At 30.8% G+C, this 25,986-nt stretch overlaps 3 protein-coding genes across 3 annotated transcripts in view; 1 reads left to right on the top strand and 2 right to left on the bottom strand.

The window, feature by feature from the left end:
* The first annotated feature begins 4,538 nt into the window (after positions 1 to 4,538).
* Positions 4,539 to 14,409, top strand: LOC139487761 (uncharacterized). Its single transcript, XM_071272826.1, has 3 exons — positions 4,539 to 4,726; positions 9,141 to 9,309; positions 10,361 to 14,409. Exons 2-3 carry the CDS (start codon positions 9,144 to 9,146, stop codon positions 11,539 to 11,541), a joined length of 1,347 nt encoding a protein of 448 aa, XP_071128927.1. The 5' UTR covers positions 4,539 to 4,726; positions 9,141 to 9,143; the 3' UTR covers positions 11,542 to 14,409.
* On the bottom strand, positions 6,144 to 16,392 carry LOC139487762 (uncharacterized). The gene is made up of 2 exons (XM_071272827.1): positions 15,309 to 16,392; positions 6,144 to 8,116 (listed from the first exon to the last, which is right to left on the bottom strand). Exons 1-2 carry the CDS (start codon positions 15,580 to 15,582, stop codon positions 7,053 to 7,055), a joined length of 1,338 nt encoding a protein of 445 aa, XP_071128928.1. The 5' UTR covers positions 15,583 to 16,392; the 3' UTR covers positions 6,144 to 7,052.
* Positions 16,393 to 20,270: 3,878 nt separating this feature from the next.
* The window catches only part of LOC139487760 (bifunctional apoptosis regulator-like), a 43,481-nt gene continuing 37,765 nt past the window's right edge, over positions 20,271 to 25,986 (bottom strand). Inside the window, exon 8 of the mRNA XM_071272825.1 lies at positions 20,271 to 25,143. Within this exon, the coding sequence (XP_071128926.1) occupies positions 24,972 to 25,143 (172 nt within the window). The 3' untranslated portion in view covers positions 20,271 to 24,971. The remainder of the gene's footprint in view (positions 25,144 to 25,986) is intronic.

The raw sequence follows: 25,986 nt of genomic DNA, 5'->3' as shown, positions 1-25,986 counted from the left end.
TTACTCTTTAATGAAATGGTTAAGGGCTACGATATAGCATTCTAACGACACATAAACCCTCTTTTGTTTTCGCTTGTAGCATATATGCTTTCAAATTTTGTTCATATTCCGGCATATTACGTGCATTCCTGTACTGCTATGTGCTGTTTTAAGTCTTCTATGAAATTAAACCACCTATATTATAATATAGGATGAAATATTTTCATAATAAGCACGTTAACTTTGTTGGGCTAAAAATCAGGAACAATAAGCTCTCTTTGATATGGAATAGTTTGTTATTGTTCTCCTAGTATCTATTATACCATGTTCATCATTGAGTGGAGCGCTTTTATGTATAGATTTATATTGTGAGTTCTGTTATGTATCGTTAGACATTCCACAGAGCGAGGTTCTCTTCAAGGTCTTGCTTATGTTAAATTTTGGTTGAAATTATGAGGAATATGGTAGACGGCAGAGTTTTAAGGCGATAATATCAAAGTCACAGGCAATCTCGATATGAAAAAATTAACAAATCATATTCCAGTTTGAATGTATCCATATTTACACTGTTTTAATCCCCTTTTTATTGTTGAAGACCATATGATATGTTGATTTAGATAACTTTTGGTTTTCTTTCTAAGGCTTTTCAGTCTTCCTTCATAGTATACATTGGCGAATTTAATATGTGCATTTACCAAAAAAAAAATACAAGAAATAAAAGAAATTGAAAAAAATATTTAAAAAAAAATATTTTCACTCTCTTGAACCCGATTAAAATCTACTTTGAATCGAAAAGATTCCCCTGAATCTTGTCATTGTAGGGATTTTGAGTCTGAGCGATTTTCGGAAAAGGGATTACCCTTAACTCAATTGGTCTAGGCAGCAATTGTTCAATCATTAAAGAAGATGTTCTTACTACGTCTTTGTTTATTTACTTTTCGTGGAAATTATCACAATGTATCTAATTTGTAATGTAGTATGTGTCAATGGTTCTTTGTTAGAATTTTAAATACAACAAAATGATACATTACATGCTAAATATCAATACATGCTCATAAAGTATAATAAAATCGCATTTTTATAATAAGTCGACACCCTAATTATATTGGTTGGGATCCCGCTAACATGTTTAACCCCGCCTCATTCTGTTTATATGTGCCTGTCCCAAGTCAAGAGCCTGTAATTCAGTGGTTATCGTTTGTTTATGTGTTATAAATTTGTCTTTCGTTCCTTTTTTTATATATAAATAAGGCCTTTAGTTTTTTCGTTTGAATTGTTTTACATTGTCATTTCGGGGCTTTTTATAGCGGACTATGCGGTATGGATGGAATTTTCTCATTGTTGAAGGCCGTACGGGGACCTATAATTGTTAATTTCTGAGTCATTTTGGTCTCTTGTGGAGAATTGTCTTATTGGCAATTATACCACATCTTCTTTTTTTATATGTATGCCTTTTGTTAAGATATTGCAATATCGAACTACAAGGTGTTATTTTTTTGTCTTCGCATTTTCAAATTTACAGATTTACGGAATTTCGAAAATGTTAGATTGACTTCGAAATAACTACACCATTGCTTTCAACGCTTAGTCATTTAATTTTCCTTCTTAACAAATTTTATCGAGTGCAAACACTCGTAATATCTTTATGATTCGTTAAATACGTTTACAAGACATTTGTCGATACCTTGTTTTACATGTACTTTAGCATGGATATTGCTTATCTACACTTTGGAAGTACTACATTTACAATATATAGTTCGGTGATAGCGATCTTTTTGCAAATCAAACGGGAATGACAACCTATAGACTTTATTCATACAAACGACATAGCTGTTTTATGAAATTATTTATAACACGGCGACAAACACTAAATAGAAGTGAAAAGCAGGCTTTGTTCTATAATTAATGAATTGTTGCGGACTTGTCAACAAAATACATTCTTTTTTTTAGTTTTCCGAACATAATCTGATCATTCAATCAAATAATAACTTCATAAAAAGAGATAATTGAATTCGATGAGACAAGAGACAGGAATAATCACAAATCTTTCAGAAACGAAATAGCCCGTGCCAGATTGGAAAATGCACTCAAAATGTCTTATGGGGTTCGTTTTGTTTATTCTTTAGTTTTCTATGTTGTGTCATGTGTACTATTGTTTTTCCGTTTGTCTTTTTCATTTTTAGCCATGTTGTCAGTTTGTTTTAGATTTATGAGTTTGACTGTCCCTTTGGTATCTTTCGTCCCTCTTTTATATTGAGACCAAAAACGATTTATTGTATATGTGTAGCGCTCAACGCAAATAATGGACAATAAGTGGTGTATTGTTGTGATAAGCATTTGTTCAAATATTGTCAAAGCTATACTAATTAAATTTTTATTTTAATTTGCGAGGTAAATGAATAATTTTATGTATGACCTATAATAACAAATTAATGGTTTGCAAATACTGACCGACAATCAGGTCACTATAATGTCAGGACAACCGGTAGTAACGTATGTGTTAAAACTTAATATATGGAATCCATGATATCTCGGCCTATAACAAAATCGGACTATAACAAACTCGGCCTCCCAAAATCGGACTATAACAAACTCGGACTATACCAAACTCGGACTACTAGAAGAATATAAGTATAATGTTGGTTGTTGTTGTTATTGGAAATTAATTTTCAATTCTTAATTCAAAATGAATTTTTATCTTCAATTTATTAAATAATTTATTTTTTAACATTTTTGAAGGGGATAAAAAAAATACGTTAACAAGATATATTTAAAAATAAAAACACAAAAAAAATCCTTTTGATATTCATATATTGAAAATTTAGCACTGATTTGTCTTTGTAGTATTAATTGTAATAATGTCCCTCTCAGAATAAATTTTTATTATATGCATATCTTAATTGATTATGACATCATGCCACGTGTATAGTTGACACATTTTTAATCACCATAGGTTAAACAAACAACTGGCACATGCACTGTTGACACCTTTCTAATCACCCAAGTACCTGTTATTACACGAAATTGGGAACTAAATATCCAATTAAAAGTGTCTTGTCTTGTATTGGCTATAACTGGACTTCAGTTTTTTTTTGTTATTATTACAAATCTTGTGTTAATTATTGTAAGACAATTCAGTGAATTGTAGCATTTCTGGTTTCTGATCATATTTTGTATGGTGGTCTCTTGGTGTGATTTATCTGTACAATGTAATACTATTTTTAAGAATAAAGTCAAAGGTATTTTGTAATCATCTATAAGACTGAAAGCATGCAGATATGAATGGTCATTGTCAAAGCACACTTAAAGCATACATAGCACATTTGAAACACACGTAGCACATACAAAACATACAAAACATACATAGCACATACAGAATTCTGAGTCATATCTGAGATAACATGCAAAAATGAATGTTATTGTCAAGGCAAGACAAGTATAAACATCGGCAGGAGCAATTAACAGCTAGTCATTGGACGGACCGTAGATGTTGCCACAATCACGTAGTAGACGGGATGCTGTGATATCACCTTCTGTGTACTGGTCCCAAAACTTATGAAGACGACCTTCCAGCTCCTTGTAGCGTGTGCGTTGGTTCCTGATGACCTGTTCTTCAGAAACTAAGCGGACTGTAAGAGACACAAGCTTGGCTTCACGATGAAGTGCTGGTACTAAGATGTAGAAGGCGGCATTAGCTTTCCCGATGTCAGAGTTGATTCTTGTGCCAAAATAAATAAAAAGCCTGTTTATATAGGAAGCTAATACAAAGAAGAAGTACCTTACTGAATACAATTTTAATTTCCTTATTTAAAAAGAATTTTCAAGCAAGATTTTTTATCCATAGTAATACAACTAAAAATTATTTTTAATGGAAACCAAAGCTCCTTTTTTAAAAGTTTTTAAAACACATATACTTTAAAAATACTTCAAGTATAGTCGTTGAAATATATAATAAACACACATGTACAAATACATTAAGTTTTATTTTATAGAAGTATTTGGTAAGATCAAAGAAATCTCTGTTGTTTTTTCAATTTTACTCCAAATCTAATTTTGGATACATGTATAATAAATGTTTGCCTCGGACGGCTTGCCTTTCTAAAAACGGGCGATATCTTTTTGCGCCAAAAAGTAACTCATTTGCGCCACAACTTAATTGCGCCAATACTTCTTTTGCGCCACCTAATTTTCAAAAATATAGGTATCATTTGCGCCAATAAAATAATCCTCTAATTGCGCCAATTTTATTTATTTTTATATAACAACTAAATGCTTGACTACGAACCATCAGAAAAAAATCCCTCTGACATTGTACAGAAAATAGCCTCGCATCCTAATAAAATTATCCTGCTTTGTGGATCGTTACACAATACAGAGTCATCATCTTTGTTTGTAACAACACCAATATCATCCAATGTTCTGAAATTCTGCTTGTTTTTTAGGTTAATCATTCTTTTTTTTTTATTTTCTTATTCAATTTTGAAGTTCTCTTAATTTATTATTTTTGAAGGTCGCTTTGAAAACATATTGGTTGCTTTTCTCATGCTCGCCGAGTTAGTTATAGCTGGGAACAGTATATCTAACGGGAAATGAATCTCGTACGCATTTCAGTATAAAGTTATTTCACTCCCGTACGTCACGAGACTTCGCGAGATTAATGGAGACTGGAAGCGTCGGACTGAAAGCTATCGTGACTGCTAATGAATCATCCACATAATTCCACACGTTCAACAACTTTAATGAGTTGGTAAGTTTAAGCGTAAAGAAGATATATTTTTTCACATGAAGTAACTAATATGAGAGTGATTTATTCTATGTAAAGTGTTTTATTACGTTGGCCAAATTCACGATCATTGAAAAATGCTACTGGCGCCATTTTTTGTGTATTATCCGATTGCATTGCCCCCCGTTTTGTGATGAAAAAAATGCGATCATGACAAATTTGAAGCGACAGTTTACAAGTTTAGTACACTAGCTTCACGTTTTATGTAGTTTGGATGTTATTTTATTGGTATTAATAAAGAAATCAGTCATCATTCACGGTCTCATTCCGAAATGCCATTGGCGCCATTTTTATTACCCCCCCCCCTCTTGCATTGTCCACCGTATTGTGATTAAATGAATGCAATTATTACAAAAAAAATGTTGCAGATTACAAGTTTGATACACTGGCATCCCGTGTAACTTAGTTTAAATGACATTTTATTGATATTAAAAGAAATATATATTGGACTTGCAAACTCGACTTTAACAGTCACAATTCGAACAGAACATTGACTTTAACAGTGCTTATTTGTTTTAAGGGGGGGTGTTCGAACCCCTGGCTACGGGTATGATCATGGTTATGAAGTCTCTAGACAAGTATGCATATATTTGTATGTTGAGATTTGGAGCTAAACTTGGAAAGAAAAAACAATGATGGAAATCTTTGATTATCATTATGATTGATAACAACTTGAACATTACATGCACTCCTGTATCAGGTTGTATTCATTTTAACGTTAAAACAGTTTGTATCTTGCATGACTATATGAAGTTTATTTTTTTTAATCCCAGACCTGGATGTATAAACAAACCTGAATTCAGAAAAAAATGGTAATGATCAGACTGGTCTGTTCCCAACTTATCATGCAGCAACATGATGTACATTGGTTATCTTTTGTTTATGTAGTTAATACATGTTTCTCGAAAGATAATTCTGTTTCTTATCCCGTTTGAATGGTTATAAACTAGTACTGTTTGGGGCCATATAAAGCTCGATGTTTTATGTGAGCCAAGGCTTGGTGTAAAAGTTTGTACCTTGACCTATAATGCTTTTCCTTTATAAATTGTTAATTAGATGGAGAGTTGTCTCATTAACACTCATTAACACTCATGCCACATCTTCCTATATCTACATTATCTGGCAAACTAATTAATAAGTCTCCCTTAATATAAACATTCATATATTGCAATCATGGAAACATTTAAGTCTATCTTACACTAGTAAATTTGGGGCCCTTTATAGCTTGTTGTTCGGTGTGAGCCAAGGCTCTGTGTTGAAGGCCATACATTGACCTAAAATGGTTTACTTTTTTTAAAATTGTTATTTGGATGTAGAGTTGTCTCATTGGCGCTAACACCACATCTTCCTATATCTATCTTAATTCATAAAAAAAAAGCAATTGGTTTTCCAAGTTTATTCATCATGTTCATATTCATATCAACTCAGACTACATGTATATACAATGTACATGTATACAGTATTTCTCAATGATAGTAACAGACAATAAAATAAACATCAAGTATAACCTTAAAAACTGGTATATGTGGTACATTTCATCCATCTTCAATATGTACATGTATTATACATGCCCTTTAAGTGGAGCACTAATAGAAATAAAATAGTTCTACTTTATGTTATATAACTGCTTTTACTTGATAAAAATGAATGATGAACAGTCACAAATTTTATACAATTTAGAGCTGAGCTGAACAGTAAAAACCATATGATCCAACATGTACAATATTACTGGTTGGTATATTGAACAGGCGAAAAGAAATTATTTAAACTTAACAAACTTTACATAATGTACATGTGCTGTATATTGTATTGTAATTTTTCTGTAGAATTTTGAAAAATAATAAATTTTCAAAAATTTACAAGTCTCAAAATAGATTCTTCCTACTTACATGACTTTAAAAAACCGTAATTTAATTCTTAAGAATTTATCGACTTCATACTTGAAAAATGAGCATAAAAAAACCTGTGCATTATTTATCATCTGTGCTTACAAAAAAACAACAACACACCAATGCATGAACATACACGTACATTAAAAATATAAACAGCTACATACATGTATATGTTATATATATAAAAAGTCTGTACATATCCAAGAGAAGCACTGACATTTTATGGTATTAAAAAAAACCAAACAACACAAAGACAAATCTAACAGCATGTTGTCATACATGTAAATCATAAATGTATGAAGAAAATAAAGCACTAAAAGAACCAAAAACTATAACAGATTAAGATACACATAATTAATATGATCTCTTCAAAAGTCACAAATGTTTAATTTCACTAATTACTGTTTGCGGTTATCAGATTTGTCTTTCAAAACCTTCCTTAGTGGCTTCTCATGTTGTGATGTGCTGTTGGGAATTTGAAGTTGCACTGCACGTGCTAAGGAGTGTCCACGGATTGTTAAAAATAATGAAACACATGATTCCATGATATATGAAGAAAATTCATTGTTATCACACAAAATTTCCCAGTAATAATTTACCATATGTGCGGAAACTATAACTTCTTTCAGGTTTGTAATCATAAGTGTTTGGGAATTCACATTTCCAAGGTCAATACTTTGCCGGAGAACAATTTCACAATGCCGGATGAAATAATAAAAGTTGTCACTTGGAATTTTGAGTCCTCCTCTGTTTAATTTCTTGGTCCACTCTGCAAACTTTTTAACATGCTCTTGTAACATTGTTGATTGTTTTACCACAAAATTAGTCATAGCTTCACGAATTTTCTGGTTTTTCAAGTTTTTGTGTTGGTATGTTTTCTTCTGAAGTTTTGAAATTATATACCCTGAAATGTAGTAAAGCACTGATTGGTCTGAATTTGTCATTGTGGTATCTAGCTTGGTTGCATTCTTTTGGTACAGCTGTGCACGGTTTTTCACTAGAGACTTCAGTAGGGCATCTTGTAGCACAGATAAAAACAGTTTAGCGGAAAGTTCACCTTCGAAGTCAATGTTCTCAAATTCAGATGTAACAATGGCAGATAACTTCGATTGAAATTCATTATCAGCTGTTATTTTATAAAAAGATGAGAAAAGTTTCTCAGATGTGTTTAAATCGGTATTGCAATCCGACTCTACTTTTTCAAACAAGTTTGCGAAAACAGGTGCTAGTTCTTCTGATAATTGTGTGTTTGTCTGTTGACTTGCTGCGTAATATAAAGTAATTGCCAGAATACCTTTCCCATGCTTAGAACGGCTACTGTTCCTGAAAGGACTGTTCATTATGTTTTCTAATGCTTCTTGATATGATGTTTCAAAAATCTTAGTAAATTCTTCTGGGGTCATACTAAAAGATGTTTTATTGTTGTATTTTTCTGTAAGCCCATCTTTTCTGTGCTCTGAAACTATAAGACAAGAAAAAATTATAGCCTATTTTCAACATTTTATAAATTTAATAAAGATGAATAAATCATTATTCCAATTTCACATGTGATACTTGTACATGTACATGTTCTGCAATTTTTCATTCCATGAAAAACAGATTTATCAAACTTGAAAGTTATATTTCTTTGTTTCCATAAAAAATAATTTTAAATAATTTTAATGTCATCCCTAACACAATAGAGTGGCATCATATGCATGCTATCCAATTGATGGGTCAATTATGGGTTAATCTCTCTGATCATATTTATTTTCGTATTTGAATGTAAAGTTTAATAATATATACGACATGTATGATAATTGATTTTTTATAAGATACAAACAATTTGTTGTTAAGTTGCTGTCTCAATAGTGCGTCGTTGTCATTAGATAAAATGGCAAACATGATTTCAAAAACACATATTTTATTTTCTTAACCATTTGATATTGAAATATGTAGGCTAGGAACAGTAAACAATATAATATATATACCTATATTTTGACAAACATATAAGTAACCATTGAAGTAGAGCAGAGTTAAAATTTGTTTTTTTCAGACAGTATGGTTATTCTTTTTATATAAATATAGGAAGATGTGGTGTGAGTGCTAATGAGACAACTCTCCCTCTGAATAACAATTTAAAAAAGTAAACCATTATAGGTCAATGTACGGCCTTCAACATGGAGCCTTTGCTCTCAACGCTCAACAAGATATAAAGGGCCCCAAAATTACCATTCAAATGGGCAAATTAACAGACTAATCTATATAAAAAAAATAGAAACGAGAAACAAGTATAAATTACATAAACAATATGCCTGTTTACAGGACGTATTATTGTATACCATTGTCAGACACTAACGCAAGAATACTTTAACCAATTCGCATTAAACTAAGTCAAGTGAATTGTACATATATCTGTTGGTGTGAACTGCTTTTCTTTTTAATCAATTTTATATATTTTTCATATATATTTATTACTTATGGAGTTAATTATGTACTATTTGCAGATAATGCCTCGAACATCAAAGAGACGTTGTATTGGCTACAGGGATAAGTGTAGAGCAAGGAAGCGGGTTAGAAAACCCAAAGTTTTGGATGCCCATACCATTGAACAGCAACATATACTTATTGATTCAGATGCCAATACCATCGAAGAACAGCTCCTACTTATTGATGGTAAGTTGTATTAAATGACCAGAAATTTGGATGAAAGGGTTAACCCCCTGACTATGGATAAATGCATTGTGTTTAAAGATCAAAGCATTCAACTGTTTTTACATTGCTTCCTCCAGTATATTCATGGCCTTCCTGTTTATGGTCCATTCATTCAATTCATTCATAATCAACCAAATATCAAAAAAGAAGGCATGGTGTGATTGCCAAGAGACAACTCTCCACAAGAGACCAAATTTCAACAATGAGCACAACCCATTCTGCATAGTCACCTATAAAAGGCTATAAAACAATTCAAAGGAGAAAACTAATTAATCGCTTTAAATTAATGAAGGCAAAAACAAAATTCTTAGAACAGGTGTGTTATACAGGTAAAAACCATATTTTTCTTAAAACTCGTGTATTACTTATCTAGTGAATTTAAAAGGCCTTGTGATTTAAAAGATTTACAGGATATTGAAATTTTGAGTGGATGTTATTTAAATCTTTTTGAATGGTGTGCCCCAAGCATGACAAATAACTTTGAAGTTTACCTCTAAGCAGAAGATCAATTTTATTAATTTCTTTAATTATTTTCCCTTTTTCAGTCCCATGACAAAAAGCTGGTGTTTATTTAAGTCTCAGCATAAAGTAACAATCCATTTTTATTTTTTTTCTTAAAAATAGAAAACACTTATTTGAAAATAACATAAGTTAATTGTTTCTAGAAATCTTATATGAATGTATGAGCATGATGAGGCAACATTGTAATTACAATTTATTCAATGAGGCCACTTATCAGTTATGTCAATATGTGTGCTCAATTTGAGTGTATTTATTGAATGTTTCGATCCTTTTGCTTTCAAGCGCTACATAAATAGAAACAAATCATTTTCAGGAATGAAAATAATTTCTGATTTTTTTTTATAGGAAAACATTTTTTTGACCTGGGGGCTTATTTACCGAGTGGAGGGGAGGGGAAACAAACATATTAATAATTTTGGCCTGAATTTCTGTCAGTTTACCTTTACTGGCTGTAAAATGTATCTTTAGCCTTTTTTCATTTTTATTGCAGATACTGCCTATACAGATAGTAGTTTTTGGCCCATCACTGAATTGACAGAATTAGGTGATACATGTATAAGCAGTGATCAGACACCAGCTTTCCTAATTGAGCCAGATGAGACCAGTGAAAATATAGAACATTATGTAGTGTTAGATAAAGTCTACCAATACGATCCGAATTACAACTTGGAAAAATTTGTAACAACCAAGAGGGAAGAACAATATTCCGCACTGAAAAGAAGTTGTCAGAAGCTTGTGGAAAACACTTTATATGCACAGGTTGAATTTATGCGCTCTTCTGAAATTATAAGATATGTATCTGTTTATGATAGTGACAATCCTGGAGTAAAGTTCATTTGTACAATAAAGAAGAATTACTCAGCAGAAGTATTTGTTCATGGCAAGAGATTAAGTGATCAACATGACCTTTGGAACATGTTACCAGGAAAATTTGTTACAATTCAGCAGGTTGAAAGTCTTTTGAATGTGCTGCTTCATTATGATGTATGCATTGGTAATCCAGATGAAGAGCTACAGAATTTGTGTTCCGGAAAATTGGCCTATGTTGAAGCAGATTATGGGGCTTACCGTGGCGACTGTGCCTACCAAAGTACAATCCGAACCGTATCATGTATGTTATTGACTGACAGGTGGAAACCAAGATGTAAGAATTGCATTACCTATCGGAAAACTGTTCAAAAGCAAGCAGCTAGAAGAAAACTTAAAACACCTACACCAAGTAAAAACTGGTTAACATCCAGGAAAGGAAACAGTCGATTAACTGATTCAGAGAAAGTGGAAAAAATTAAACAGTTAAAGAAGTACAATAGTAACTTAGTTAGTCAGGTTGCAGCACTGAAGAAGAAAGTCGAAAAGTCCATTAGATCTGACGGTGTCTCGCTTAGTGAAAATAACAGTAAAGATATGTTTAATTTGATGACATCATGTGAAAGTACTGTCAATGAACAATTTCCAGATGAAAACTGCTTCCAGCGCCTATTTTGGTCACAGCAAGCAAAATTCAACAATTTGGCTGACAAAAGAGGTATGCGGTGGCATCCTATGCTAATTAAATGGTGCATATATTTGAAAAGTAAATCAACATCAACTTATGACAGTTTAAGACACTCAGGTTTTATTAAGCTTCCTAGTGAAAGATTGCTTTACGACTACACTCATGTGATTAAGTAAGGTGTAGGATTTAAGCCTGAACTTATTGACATGTTAGCAGACGAAATGGAATCTAAAGGTGCAACAGAAGAATGGCAACAATATGTAGGACTACTACAAGATGAAATAAAAGTAAAGAGTGAGTTAGTATATGACAAACATTCAGGTGAATTGATTGGCTTCATAGATCTCGACAGCATGTCAAATAGTCTAATCCATATGGAGGAATGCATTAAAGAAGAAGCAAAGAAGCTAGCTACGCACATTTTAGTTGTAATGGTACGCGGAATATCAGTTGACCTCAAGTTCCCACTTGCTCATTTCGCCACCAATGGAATAACATCGGACCAACTGTTTGGAATTTTATGGGAATGTGTGGAGTTAGTTGAGATTGATGCTGGACTTAAGGTGTTGTACATTACTGCTGATGGGGCCTCACCCAATAGAAGATTCATAAAACTTCACAAAACAGATGAACAACAGACAACTGTGTACCGCGCTATAAACAGATTTGCTGCAGATGAACGATACATATATTTTGTTTCAGATCCACCCCATCTGATCAAAACAGCAAGGAATTGTTTCTCAAATTCAGGCTCACACAAGAATACCAGAAAGATGTGGTGTGGAGGTAAAGATGTGTCATGGATGCATATTGTAGATCTATATAAGGACCACTGTACTGGAGTCTTTAGATTGTGTCCAAAGTTATCAAGGGCCCACATTGACATAACATCCTTTGGTGCAATGAAAGTAAGTCTGGCAGCCCAAGTTTTAAGTACCACTGTGGCCAATGCTCTAGAAATGGTTTATGGGGATAGAACTAGTGCTACAACAGAGTTTATACGCCACATGGACAAATTTTTTGACTGTCTTAATGTCCGAAACTTGAATGAAGGTCACCAGAAGAGAAAAGACAATCTTAAACCATTTACAGACCCAAATGATCCCAGGTTGGACTATCTGACTGATGATTTTTTGAAGTATTTTGAGGATTGGAAGCAAAGTGTTGAAGCAAGACCTGGAGAATTTAGTAAGACACAGAAAAATCAAATGCAGTTAAGCTACCAGACGTTAGAAGGCTTTCGGATAACTGTTCGTTCTGTTGTGGAGTGTACGCGTCTGTTATTACGTAAAGGAATGCCATTTGTGTTGACAGAAAGGTTTAACCAAGACCCAATTGAACAGCATTTTGGGATACATAGGACCAGTGGAGGTTGCAATAACAATCCAACTGTAAACCAGTTTAACCATGCTATGGTCAAAATAAGGACAGTAGGTCAGCATGCAATTGCACCAGTGAGGGGTAATACCAAAAGGAGACTGAACTATCCACATGTCATAGACAATAATCCTCTTCCAAAGCGTCCACGTCACTCATTGTAAAGATAGTACAAATATAGACATATTTTTTGAAAGTGTATCATAAGGATGTTTGAGGGTCATGTTTTGATGTTATTGTAAAAAAAAAAATTCAAAATCATCTGAGTTTATACATTAAGTCATAAGATATTGTAACTTTTAAGTGATTAACGTGTTTAAGTGATGAAAAGTCTTATAAAATACCCCCAATCAACCAAATTATTTATATCTTGAAAAGCACAAGCACCTTAATTATTTTTCTATCTGTTGGGGAGTTAATTAATTTAAATAGGTCTACTAGAAAAAGTATATATATTACCTTTATGGGAAGTTTTGTTATTTTGGCATGAGTGAATGAATAAATCAGGAATACTGGGTTTAGATTTAAACATTTTGCATACATGTTTGTTTATAAGAAAAGAAATAAATATAACATGTATAAAATAATCCATATTACAATGTACATGTAGTTTATGCTTCAACAGAAAAGAGTGAAGGTTATTAGATAATACATGTAGTATTGAAATTGTATTTTTATTTATTCCTTATTTTAAAGTTCAATGTTGAGATCAATATATGATATTAAAAAAGGTATGGAGTAAAGTGCAAATGTGCATCTATCAGATCTGGATGTTTAATGTTTACATCACAAATCAAAATTCTGATTCATAAAAATTTGGTACAATATATAGACTACTATATATATATGAAATTTGTAATATATCTCATAAATTCATGAAATTGTTTTTATATACGAGTATATGGAGTTTTCATATTAACTTTCAATCTATTTCAGCGTTGACCTTTTATCAAAACAATTTTTATTAGTAATATGGTGATGATAATGAATGGGATGCTTTTGTTTGAGCCGTTTCAAATAGTGCTTTATGCGCGGGCATTCTCAGACATTTTCGTACCAATTTCCATGCTATTTCAGCATTGACCATGTTGACTTTTGTATATATGAAGCTTTTAAAAATAAGAACATTTAATCAACTGTTCTTATAGACACAACAATGTATATATATATATTTATTAATTGCATGTACTGAAATAGTTTTTAAATTTGTTTTTGTGTTTTTTTCACTAAAAAAATAATTATATTTTAATTAGATTTGCTGATTTTTATTTCCTGTTGTATTGTTACTAAGAATTTTATTTTGGCCAAAGTCTTGACCAAATATGGAATATTAATATCTCAGGAAATGATGACAAATTTAATTTCTCTTACAATTGTCAACCTATACATTTAGCCTTTTTGATCTTTTAAGCCTAATATTAAATATCATAGAACTGCTGTGTTTATTTATATCATTTTACAGTATTCATTATATTCATTAATGAATGTTTAGAAAAATAATTTTATTAAGAGTTTCTCATGCTTAAGTTTTATTTTTTTGTATATAAATCATGTAAATACTTCTGTAATGTATGATATTATTTTATATTGGTATGTTTTATACATTTATATATACACACTGCAGTATTAATAACTGCTTTCTGTATTAAAGAGAGCATAGCAATTTACCAGTTTGTTTGTTATTTACTTCATATCCAATAAATAGTCTAATTTGTATCATCACAAATGGAAAACGCTTATACATCATTGCAAGAATTATGTAGCAGTCAAAATTATGCATAAAATAAAAACCTGAAACACATTATGATTGCCAATGAGACATATTCACCAGAGATCAAAGAACCAATATTTATGTTTGCAACTTGAAGAAGCAAATTTATCTCATTATGCTGAAATTTATCACATTCACAAAAGCTAGCAATATAAAATGAGATGTGGTGATTGCACACGAGACAACTCTCCACAAGAAACCAAATGACAAAGAAATTATCAACTATGGGATTGTATGGGCTTCAACAAGGAGCAAAGTGCTTACCGCATAGTCAGCTATAAAAGGTCAAAATTTAAACAAAAATAAATGGTATTTTTTATGTACAAAGAATGAATGAATAAAACACAAATATGTAACACATAAACAAACGACAACTAAAGAATTACAGTCTTCTGCTTGTTAGTCATTGAATCTATTAAACATGGATATGAAGACTTTAGATATATACCAAAGAACTTGTCATGATTGAGGTTTAAGATTTTCCATAGTAAAATATGCAATGGACAAAAAAAACAACATTCATAAGCATTCGCATTGCAAATCTGTCTATCAAGCACAACAAAATCTACGGCCTTTCGGAAATTTATGTATATATTAAGGAACTGAGATACCCAAACAAATTGTTCAACACATTCCTTAGGAAAGTGAAAAGTGAAAACCTTGCACAAACTTGTCAAACAATAAAAGTAAGCTCATGGGCAATCATACCACATCTTGTCTCTTTAGGTTTTTAAAACATTCAGTCAAGAACACGCATTAATATATGTATATATAGATGTGAAAAAAGATTTATACCTTTTATACTTGTAATGCCATGCTTTTGTCGTACATGACCTCTGAACCCAGCAATTGACTTGTACGTCTTATCACAATCTGGACACTGATAACAGGGTATGTTGAGTTGGCTAGGCTGAGATGGTGTTGTTGCTGCAGTCTTAGACTTTTTGGCAGGTGAAGGCTCAAAATCTTCATCTGAAAACTCGGCAGTTTCAGACTCTGTGTAGCATTCTAGTAGAGCATCAAGGTCGATATCATCAGACCAAGATAAGAAGTTCTCTTTGTCGTACATGGTTAGCAAATGAATGATTTGGATTTACAAACTTCATTCTCATGTTGTGGGCTTGTGTGTATTTTGTCATGAATGTTGAGGAATCGTGATCAAAGCAAGTGTTCTCGGTCGGCTTGGGTTGTTTTTCATAATATTTTCATCATTTTTAATTATGATGATAATTGGTTTAATTGCGTTAATCAAATCTTTTGATCCGCAATCAAATTCGAAATTACATTTTAATCAGCTAAAAAGCAGTTTAATAAAACAATTATTCATATTGGAACCTTAAGTTTAATGAGGACTTGTATAAACAAGTAATTTTGTAATTATTTCACTATGCTTCTTTATTTAAAAGAATTATCCAAGCCTTTCTGTTTTAATATGGAAACTAAAATAAATCATTTAAGAACAAAAAAGTTATTTTCTCAAGATAAAACGATTTTCTAGAAGAGGTTTGTTTTTATTTAAAAAAAAAAAAAGTGTCCAAAAACTTTTTATTTATTTAATTTTGAAAAGAGATGACGATTATAACCATAATTTGCCGTTTTTAATCCAATATTTCTCTTTTTTATTATATTGTATATTTATAATAGTGATTCATTATATTCCTATTTCAATGACTGAAGAAAAACAAGTTTCCAAACCAATAGTTTTTGAGCTGTTTCGAATAGGAAATGTAGAGCCGTTAATTATCGACCATAATAGCAAATACGAATTTATACCATGTCCGTTTCCGTACCGTGTCATTTATTATTAACTTCACGACAAGGAAATCGGCGATAATTAGGTAGTGTCAAGTCCCGTTAATATATATGTTCCTGGTTATAGTCCGATTTTGTTTTAGTCCGACTTTGTTTTAGTCCGAGTTATCCAGCAGCGAATATATGTATGACCAATATCCAGCATAGGTAATTAGAAAGGGTCATGAAAAAAGAGTTTAATATGAATGAAAAAAGTTATACGTCAAATATACAACCATGAACCCAACAAATCAAAAGATATATAGAGCTTATACATTTGACTAATGATATACACACTGATCACCGATACGAACTAAAATTAAAGAGCTTTAAAACACAAGGTTTCAATAAAAAAAAAAGTGCAGAAATATTTTCACCATGAATCTAAGGGTTATAATAAGCCAGGGAATAGTTCTTAGATTTTGGTCTTTCTTTTTTTTCTTCTTTATAAGTTTCGCGATAATAGGCAAAATAACACGAACATCCATTGTAAAAAAAGTAATGTATGTGAAATAAGTCAAATAAAGTGTCACCCAATGGTTCTAGTCATATTGTCAATTTTGAAGGCTTGTTGATAATATTTGCTGTTTTGGGTGTCTAAATATATATTATAGCATTTTAGATAAAACACAAAAACACAATAATTTGTCAAAGTTGCCATGTAAATGAACTCATCATAGAAACACGGAAGGGCAATATCTTTGAAAAGGTAAACATGATAATGCTGTTGCAAATGGGAAGTAGAAACTTTCTTGATATTCGGAAGTGTTGCACTCTCATATTTTTTGTATCTTTTATAATGTTTGAGATATTAAGACGATTGAATAATTGAATGATTTTGTTTTCCTTTGGCCTTGATGCTTTTTTGATAGATGAACAGGAACACAAAAGCATACTAGCTTCCATAAAAAAAATTATTCAGTCCATGTCTAGAAATTTGTCTGTTGGTTGCAGAGGGAAAATATTTTTCAAAACTTTTACAACCATGTACCCCTAGTGACAACAATAGTTCGCATGGCCAATTAGAAATACTGTCTTTAACATCTTTTCTGAATTTGACATCGAATCTTCTCTATGACCATAAGAAAGAAACAAGAATATGGAGACTTAATGTTCATTTGACAAAACATTAAAAAACTAGATGTGTCAAAGCGACACGAATGGCCCCGTCCCAAAAAGTTGAAAAATCTGCGAACACATGTGGACACAAACATGATGGTAGTCTCAGATATCAAAATCTGTAGGCGTAGAGAAAAAAATATTGTATAACTGTGATTTTCAATAATTTATCAAAGTCCAAAGCCCGATATTTCAGCAAACATTAGCGGAGCGGAACGAAACTTAAACTTGATCTGTAACTCATCATGGTTAACTCACATACCAACAATCAGCCCAATATCTGAAGGCGTTTAGAAAAAAACTCTGTATAATGGTTTGTTGCGGAATGACGGAATGATGGAATTACGGAATTAAGGAATTGCTGAATTTCGGACAAGGGTTAAACTATATGGCACCGACAACTTTGTTGCGGGGCCATTAAAAAAACAATAAAATAAATAAAATAAAACAGAATTTTTTGTTTTACTTGGTCACCTGTTGAATATTTTTCTATATTTGAATTTTGGACTAGTAATTGTATAATGACATACCTAGTATTGATGTAAAAGTAGTTGTCTTATATTAATGTTGTAGATCTGAAACACTGGTGGTCCAAAATCAACAACATTTCATTCAACTATTTAACCATTTTTATCAAATAAAAATAATAAATCAAACAATAACATAATTTTATATGAAAATGATAAAATTCTCAGTGATTCTAAAGAGGTATCAGAAATTTTCAATAAATTTTTCATAAATGTGGCTAAAGATATAGGAGATAAAAACATTAAAATAGACAGAAATCACACAAGTATGATAAGAGTTGAAGAAAATAAAAATGATTATAATGAGTTGAATTTTAAACCTGTAACAGAAGAGTTTGTGAGTAAAAAAAATAAACAAGTTAAATATAAGAAAAGCCACTGGATATGACAATATTCACCAACAATTATAAAATTGGCACAGCCAGTTATATCAAATACTATGAAAATTTTTCTTAATAAATCAATTGAAAGCTCAATTTTTCATGATAATCTTAAAGCTGCTCAGGTTTCCCCACTTTTAAAAAAGAATAACTCTCTTGATAAAGAAAACTATAGACCTGTAAGTGTGTTACCATGTATTTCCAAAATTTATGAAAGAGCTATACATGACCAACTAATGGAATTCTTAAATAATCATTTTCATCCTCTTCTTTCGGCATTTAGGTCAGGTTTTGGTTGCCAAACTGTACTTATTAAAATAATAGAATACAGGAAAAAAGCTCTGGACGAGAACAAATTTATTGCTGCAATTTTGATGGATCTATCTAAAGCATTTGATTGTCTACCGCACGATTTACTTTTACTTAAATTGGAAGCATACAGTCTGTCTCAAAATTCTCTAAAATTATTAAAAAGCTATTTAGAAAACAGAAAACAACGCATTAAAATTGGAAGTTCTTACAGTGGATGGGATCGTATGTTTAAAGGCGTACCACAAGGGCCAATTCTTGATCCAGTTCTTTTCAATGTCTTCATAAATGACATATTTCATTTTGTACAAAAAAGCACCATTTATAATTATGCTGATGACAAAACTGTATCATATAGTGATCCTAATTTAGATAAAGTTGTTGAAAGTTTAGAGACTGATAGTTTAAATCTAATAAACTGGTTTTCTAATAATTTAATGAAGGCTAATCGTGACAAATTCCAGGCTATAGCCATTGGAAAAAAACAAATAAACAAAATTTGATATTTAATATAAATGGAAACAAAATTTCTTGTGAAGAAAATGTTAAACTTCTTGGAATAACTATAAATTCGGACTTAAACTTTAAAAATCATATATCTGAAATATGTAAAAAGGCATCAAGACAATTAAATATTCTAAAACGTATGGGTAAATATTTAAACAGGCTAGGTAGGTTAACAGCATACTACTCATTCATTCTTTCGAATTTTAACTATTGTCCAGTAATTTGGCACTACTGTAGTGAAAAAATTCTTTTGAAATGGAAAAAAAATCAAGAAAGAGCTCTAAGATTCATTTATGAAGATTATGATAGTTCTTACGAAAAACTGCTAGAAAAATTACTATCTTTAAAAATAAGAAGAATAAACACAATTGCAATAGAAACATTTAAAATAATTCACAAAAAAGTCAGAGCTACCTTCATGATTTATTGATATAAAAATTAACAAGTATGATTTAAGATCACAGGAAACAGCAGTACTCCCAAGAGTTCGAACTACTAAATATGGCTTAAGATCGTTTCGCTATAATGCTGTATAAATCTGGAATGAGCTACCGAACAATTGTCGACGGGAAACATCTTTTGACCAATTCAAAAAATTGGTACAAACATGGGATCCAAGTAACAGCTCATGCCAGTGCAGTGCAATAGCATGCATATAGTGTTTATAACTGTTTTATTTTACTTTTATTTTTTGTGTGACTATATGATTTGCGCAATCTTATATTAACTTGTGTTATGTTTTAAGTGTACTATGCTTTTAACTTATATATGTCATTTATGGTATCTTACTATTTAATACTATGCATTATGTTTAAGATTGTGCTGTTTTCATGACTTTTGTATGTGTGTATTGTATTGTGTGTGTGTGTTGTACTTTGTTATTAAGTCGATTTGAAAAGCTCACTAGAGCTTGTGTTTATGTAGTTTATTGAATATCGACTCTAAATAAAACTTTGAATCTTGAATCTTGAAAAAACAAGGGTTTTGGCAATCTGTAAACAAATTGTATATATACACAAATCTATTTTGTTTTCATAGAATAATATATTTTTACTGCCATATATTGAATTCTTACATCAAAAACATATGCAAATCTAAATAAATAATAAAAGATAAAAAACACATTTATTTTCAGATTTATATATTTTGGTTTTATCTTTGCCATGACAAACAAAATATTTGATGGAGTACATGTTATATGAACCACAAATTTATAACAAAAAATAATAGAAATAAACAAATGTAAATATTCAAGTTATGCTTATAACAATCAATACATATTGAAGCCACACAAAAAAAGAAACTCAAAGGGTGCCAAAATAATTAGAACCAAAGGAACTGCCAAAGGATTACTAGGTATAACAGTCTACCTTGTTACAAAATTGATATCACAATTATGATCTTGCAGGTCAGTTGTGCTGCCATTTGTATCAGGATAATTAATATTTTGTAGGAGTGCAATTCTGATACATATCAGGTGATGACGGATCACTATCATTGGCTTTTTTATCAGATCAATAAAACGAATGTTAAATAAGTTACCACATTTGAAAAAGAGATTTGAAAAGCTAGAAGAAAAGGAAATGACAAATACTTTTTCAAGAAATTTTTTCTGAAGAAGTCAAGGACCTTCGGCAATAGAAAATTATGTTTTGCTTTACAACAAAAACAGTGTTTAGGTTTTTTTTAAAACTGTATGTATATCTGTATCTATTTGCCACACACCTTTCATGTATTTTCAGGTTATAGGAAGCCTCTCTTTTCTAATCAATTTTCTCCAATAAATATTTATTTATTTTTCAAATAGAGAACATATCGTTGAATAGCTATTATTTTATGAAAAACAAGTATTTGTCATAACTTTAAACAATGTAAAAGGTCAGGTGATCCATAGTTTCATGTATCAATTCATACACAATTATGTCTCAGCTCAATACTTATATTCATGAAAAACAAAACAAAAAAGCAGGTACCTTAAATTCATATTTTAACTTTAAACAGGGATCACAAACAACATAACACACATAGAAACATACATCTCACCTGCATGGTTAAAACTGGTTGAATGTCAATCTACAAGCATGATCGCAATTATAGAACATACTACAGATATTCAAACTTTCATTTAATAAATACATTAAAGCTATACACATCACCATACTCAATGTATCATATAAATAATGTCAGGGCTAGGTGATCCATGTCAAATGCATAAATTAACATATAAATGATTAAATAGAGAAAAGAAGGAGACCCTACACATCAAATATAGACCAAATATAGTTGAATTTACACTTAAAGAAACAGTACAGATAAACTAGTCATAAGAATATGAATAAACTTTATCAAGTCACTGAAGCAAGATAACAAGGTTGCAGACTACTAATACATGTTTTAAATGTTCAGTTTTAAATCAAACAATTCATGCCATCCACACCCCACCTCAAGTTAAGAATGCATATATCTGATTTCCAGGGATATTTATCAGACATCATACAAACTGTTATCTCTGAATTGACTTTTTATCTGGCTTTGTCTAGATGTGTTAACCTGTCATCCAACGGCATATCAACAACAAGGAAGATGCATTTCTTCAAAAGGGATTTAATGATGAATATAAATGCCAAAGAGATGGAAAAAATGCATTCATTTAGCACAAACAAAAAATATATAAAAAGAAAACTTAATTTGATTCTAAAACATCCCTGATATTTTTTCAACACCTGAGAAAGTGACATACATTAAATTATTCAATCCTGGGAGTAAAGGGCATTAAAGTGTATTTTGTGCGGAAAATAGTCTTGGCATAACTATTTTTATTCAAAATTTGTAAATTAAACAGTGATCTGTGACTCTTTACATTAGATCATCATTCTGAGCAAATTTTCATTTCTAAAACTGGTACAAATTCTTATTAGGGAAACTAGTTTACTAGTCATTTGCCTGTATTTTGTCAGTGATGGCAACCACGAACTTGTATCATTGTTTAATTTATAAGAAATTTTCAGGTTTGGTCAGTAATTTTTAAACAAAATATCTTATTCAGTAATAAGTGCATCTAAAATTCATTATTTTTTGTGTCATTTTTATTGTTGCGACAATCCATTTGTAGATTAACTGTTAATCATCAAAACAGAATATTTTTTAAAACAATTTTAAGAATACAGCTACAAACCTCAATTAAAATGTTGAAGTAAAGTAAGCCTAAAATAACCCAAATTTAGAAAAACTGGACATTTGATTGGACTAAAATATAATAAATTATATCTTTAACCATACATGCTAAAAAAACAAAATTCTTGTATGGATTCTCATTGAATAGAGGACAGCAGTTGAAACGTGCCCTTTAGGTTGTAGAATTCACTTGAATCAAGGTACCAGGTATATCACCTATGGAATAATGCTTTCAATACCTGACTGGTTAAATGATTTTGGTTGCAACATGCATGGTTTTATTAATGTAAAACTGGTCAAATATAAAATTTAACTTGTAATATAAAATTATTGCAAATTATTTAAAGCATAAATGATTTTAGCATAATGAAGACTAAATGAAATACTACAGATGTACGATCATGTCTCCCACCAATGATACATGTCTATGAATGATTCACATTTATAAATAAATGAGACTGCAGCTGTCCTTTTAGTTTACCGGTATCAATATAAGAATTATCTACCAAAAAAGTCATAATGAATACTATAACTACTTCTAAAAAAGAATAGGGCTACTTTCTTTTAAATTTGATTTATTAGAGCTCCTAAGCAACCAGTGGAAAATATTATATGAATATTAAGGATAAAAACATATCAATGTCATTCAACATACCCTGCCTTGTACTAAACTGATGTGCTGAGTATGATTTATAAGTCATCACTCTGCAACATGGGATCTTAAATACCAAAAGTTGAATAGTTATTGCTCTCCTAATTCATATGTGCTTGGCAAAGAAGCAGCAAATACCAATATAAAATTCTGTTTGACCCAACAGGCATTTTAACCTCCTGTACAAGATACAAGTATGCTACCAGGGGTATACAATGGCAGAGGGTAACATTTTGTATTTATAATTAAAATTACAGAATTAATTGTAAATCTATCGGCTATTGTATTTCAAATTATACCATTACACTAAGTAGAACAATAATAAATGTCACATTCTTTCTATGCATTGGTTTGGTCCAAGAAACTATAAAATATCCAGGTTTCACTGAAACATACCTATTCTAAACTGATTGTGTCATGTCTGTCAAATCTGTTATATTTTCAGTGACAATTTTATTTATATTTTTCAACTGATTGAAAATTACTTTTTATAAATTTGTGTGTATTCAAAGAGCTTTGCTGGCTTTACAGAATGTTTGAAGCTTAGCATTTGAAAGCATGGAATGTGTAAATAGGTAAAAACATGGAGATCTATATGACAAATAGCGACCTAAAATTAGCTAATTCCTCTATAGTCAAATTTGTCTTTGGGAGTTTTAACCTTAGTTTCCTTATAACATCTTACATTACCAAAGAAAATTAGAATAGAATGTTGTAAATCCTTTCAGTACAAAACACTGAATACCTTCTTTGGTATAACAGTCTACCAGCATTTATATCATCCAATTGTTAGTAAAAGATGATAACACTTTACAAATTCTCATGCATCCAAATGTTAGGAGCTATATAACCAAAAGAGACCTACAAGTAATAGCATTAGTCATATTGGGTCAACTTTGACTAAGGAGTTAAAGAGGCTATAATACTCATTATGAATTAGACAAGTTACTGTAAACCAACTTATTTTCGCGACTTTCGCGAGTAGAATAATAAGGCGAATATAAATCATCGTGAATATGTAAAGCTTTGATACTTTCTTACTAAACTATATCAAGTAATTTAGAAAATCGCGAAATTAAATAGCCGCGAAGTGAATAAAGGGTAAAACGTGAAAAAAAAGTATCCGCGAAAATAAGTTGGTTTACTGTATTACTGTAAAAAAAGTTTTGTTTCTGATTCTCAAAGCAATATATATCTTTCCTATATAATAATTCACTACCAACATATCATCACTGTTTGAAACACAGCCTATCATTGTTATTAGTTAATAGATAAAATATTTTTAACAACAAAAATAAATAAATGAGTAAATAAACACTTTACATTTCTTTTGATATCTGAACATACTATTCTACTTTGAGATTATTAAGCATGCCAGTTAATATAAATCACATTTACAATTGCATTTGATTAATTGGAATATAACATTGGTATAAATAAACATTGGAGGAAATATAAGAAGTTTCATTGATGCATTTATCCCTTCTATTTGCTTGCATAATCTCATAATGATAAACATATGAAAAGAGAAAAAAAACAAATAGAAAAAATAATTAACAGGCCGTACCAAATCATTTTGTGTTCTTAAAATTTTCTATGTAAAAAACAAGAAATGTGCATAAAATCATTTTACATTGATTGATTTTTTGGAAAATACAATTCTTAAAAAAAGGCAACTCATATATCTTCCATCCAAATTATATTTTAGAGAAAATAAACAATTTTATAAGTATTATTTGCATTAAAAAGATAGACAATAGATATTTTAAGAGAAGTATTGTATCAGTATCAACTATTATATTTCTCATCAGCAAAGTGTAAATGATTTTTTTTTTTTTTAGTTGGACTATTGACTTCTTCCAAATGACCCATAGTTTAAAAAAAATTATCTTTATTTTTCTAACAATTTTTAGGAGTAAGTGAGTTTAAAGAACAGCTTATTATTTTGGTATGGTCTAATGAAGCACTTGGTCTAACATAACATGGAAATATCACAGTTTCAGCCTTTCATGATTTTGTACAATTTTTCAAGGTTTGAATATGGTGAGAAGTACAAGGCTACATAGAAGAAAAAATCACAGATCCAATTAGGAACAATTGGCCACACTATTATACAAAGTACCATTGTCAGGACTCCTTTACCATGACTTTTCAATATTTGCATAGTGTCCCTGTAAAATAAAATAAAAAGTTGCAAATAAGGAAGAAAATATAAAATCTATTTTTCATGACAATGCTAATCAACAATAAAATGAGGATCACCATATTGTTTTCAATAATTGGGTATAACATAATGTACTCTGCCTGTAGCAGGAAAAATATGAATTATAAATCAAACAAAAATCAGGAACTAGTAATTTGTAACTTGCCAGTGTTGACCTTCCTATTATAATCAGACCAATAACTGTGAGCACAATAAAATAAAGGTCATAAACTGTGTAAATATAAGTCCAATCCAATAAACAATAAACAGACAACAATCTTTATCTGTAAAACTTTACAACATTACATACTCAGACTTGAAGCAACCGTTTTTGGATAAGAACAAAGGCTAGACAAATATATTTCTATTAATTTTAAAGAACATCAGTTGTTCGACCTGTTAGTCAAATGTGTTTTGTTTAAAGATACTTTTTCCTTTTTTTTGGTCTTTTGGAAAATGTTGTTTGTGCTGTATTTAGACCCTTCTACAACGAAATTTGTTTTACATGCACATGTATAAAAATTGCGGTTTTTATCCAACATAATCATAGGTTTGAACGTAGTTTTCAATTTAGACTTGTTTATATTTTTTCGTTTGGGCTTGTACCATATTTTCCCTTCGATTTATATGATCCGTTCATCCTATATTGACTCTTAAAATTCAAGACTCTATCTAAAATTGAGGGTAAATTATATGGCCTTCCAAATACTGTTTCGATCCTTAACATCACTGAAGAGACATTTATTGTTGAAATCCGGATCTGGTGTACAAAAAAGATATTTGACACCTTATGTTTGTGGCATAATATCTT

This window comes from Mytilus edulis, chromosome 9 (assembly GCF_963676685.1).
Source record: "Mytilus edulis chromosome 9, xbMytEdul2.2, whole genome shotgun sequence".
NCBI lineage: Eukaryota > Metazoa > Mollusca > Bivalvia > Mytilida > Mytilidae > Mytilus > Mytilus edulis.
The sequence above is the reverse complement of the archived record's forward strand: the minus strand, read 5'-3'. Positions and strand labels throughout refer to the sequence as shown.

Excerpts from the sequence above, each read along its gene's own strand:
- LOC139487761 (XM_071272826.1), top strand. The coding sequence starts at position 9,144 with ATGCCTCGAACATCAAAGAGACGTTGTATTGGCTACAGGGATAAGTGT. Across the intron at positions 9,310-10,360 it reads ACAGCTCCTACTTATTGATG|ATACTGCCTATACAGATAGT; the intron begins GTAAGTTGTATT and ends TTTTTATTGCAG.
- LOC139487762 (XM_071272827.1), bottom strand. The coding sequence starts at position 15,582 with ATGTACGACAAAGAGAACTTCTTATCTTGGTCTGATGATATCGACCTT. Across the intron at positions 8,117-15,308 it reads TGGCATTACAAGTATAAAAG|TTTCAGAGCACAGAAAAGAT; the intron begins GTATAAATCTTT and ends CTTGTCTTATAG.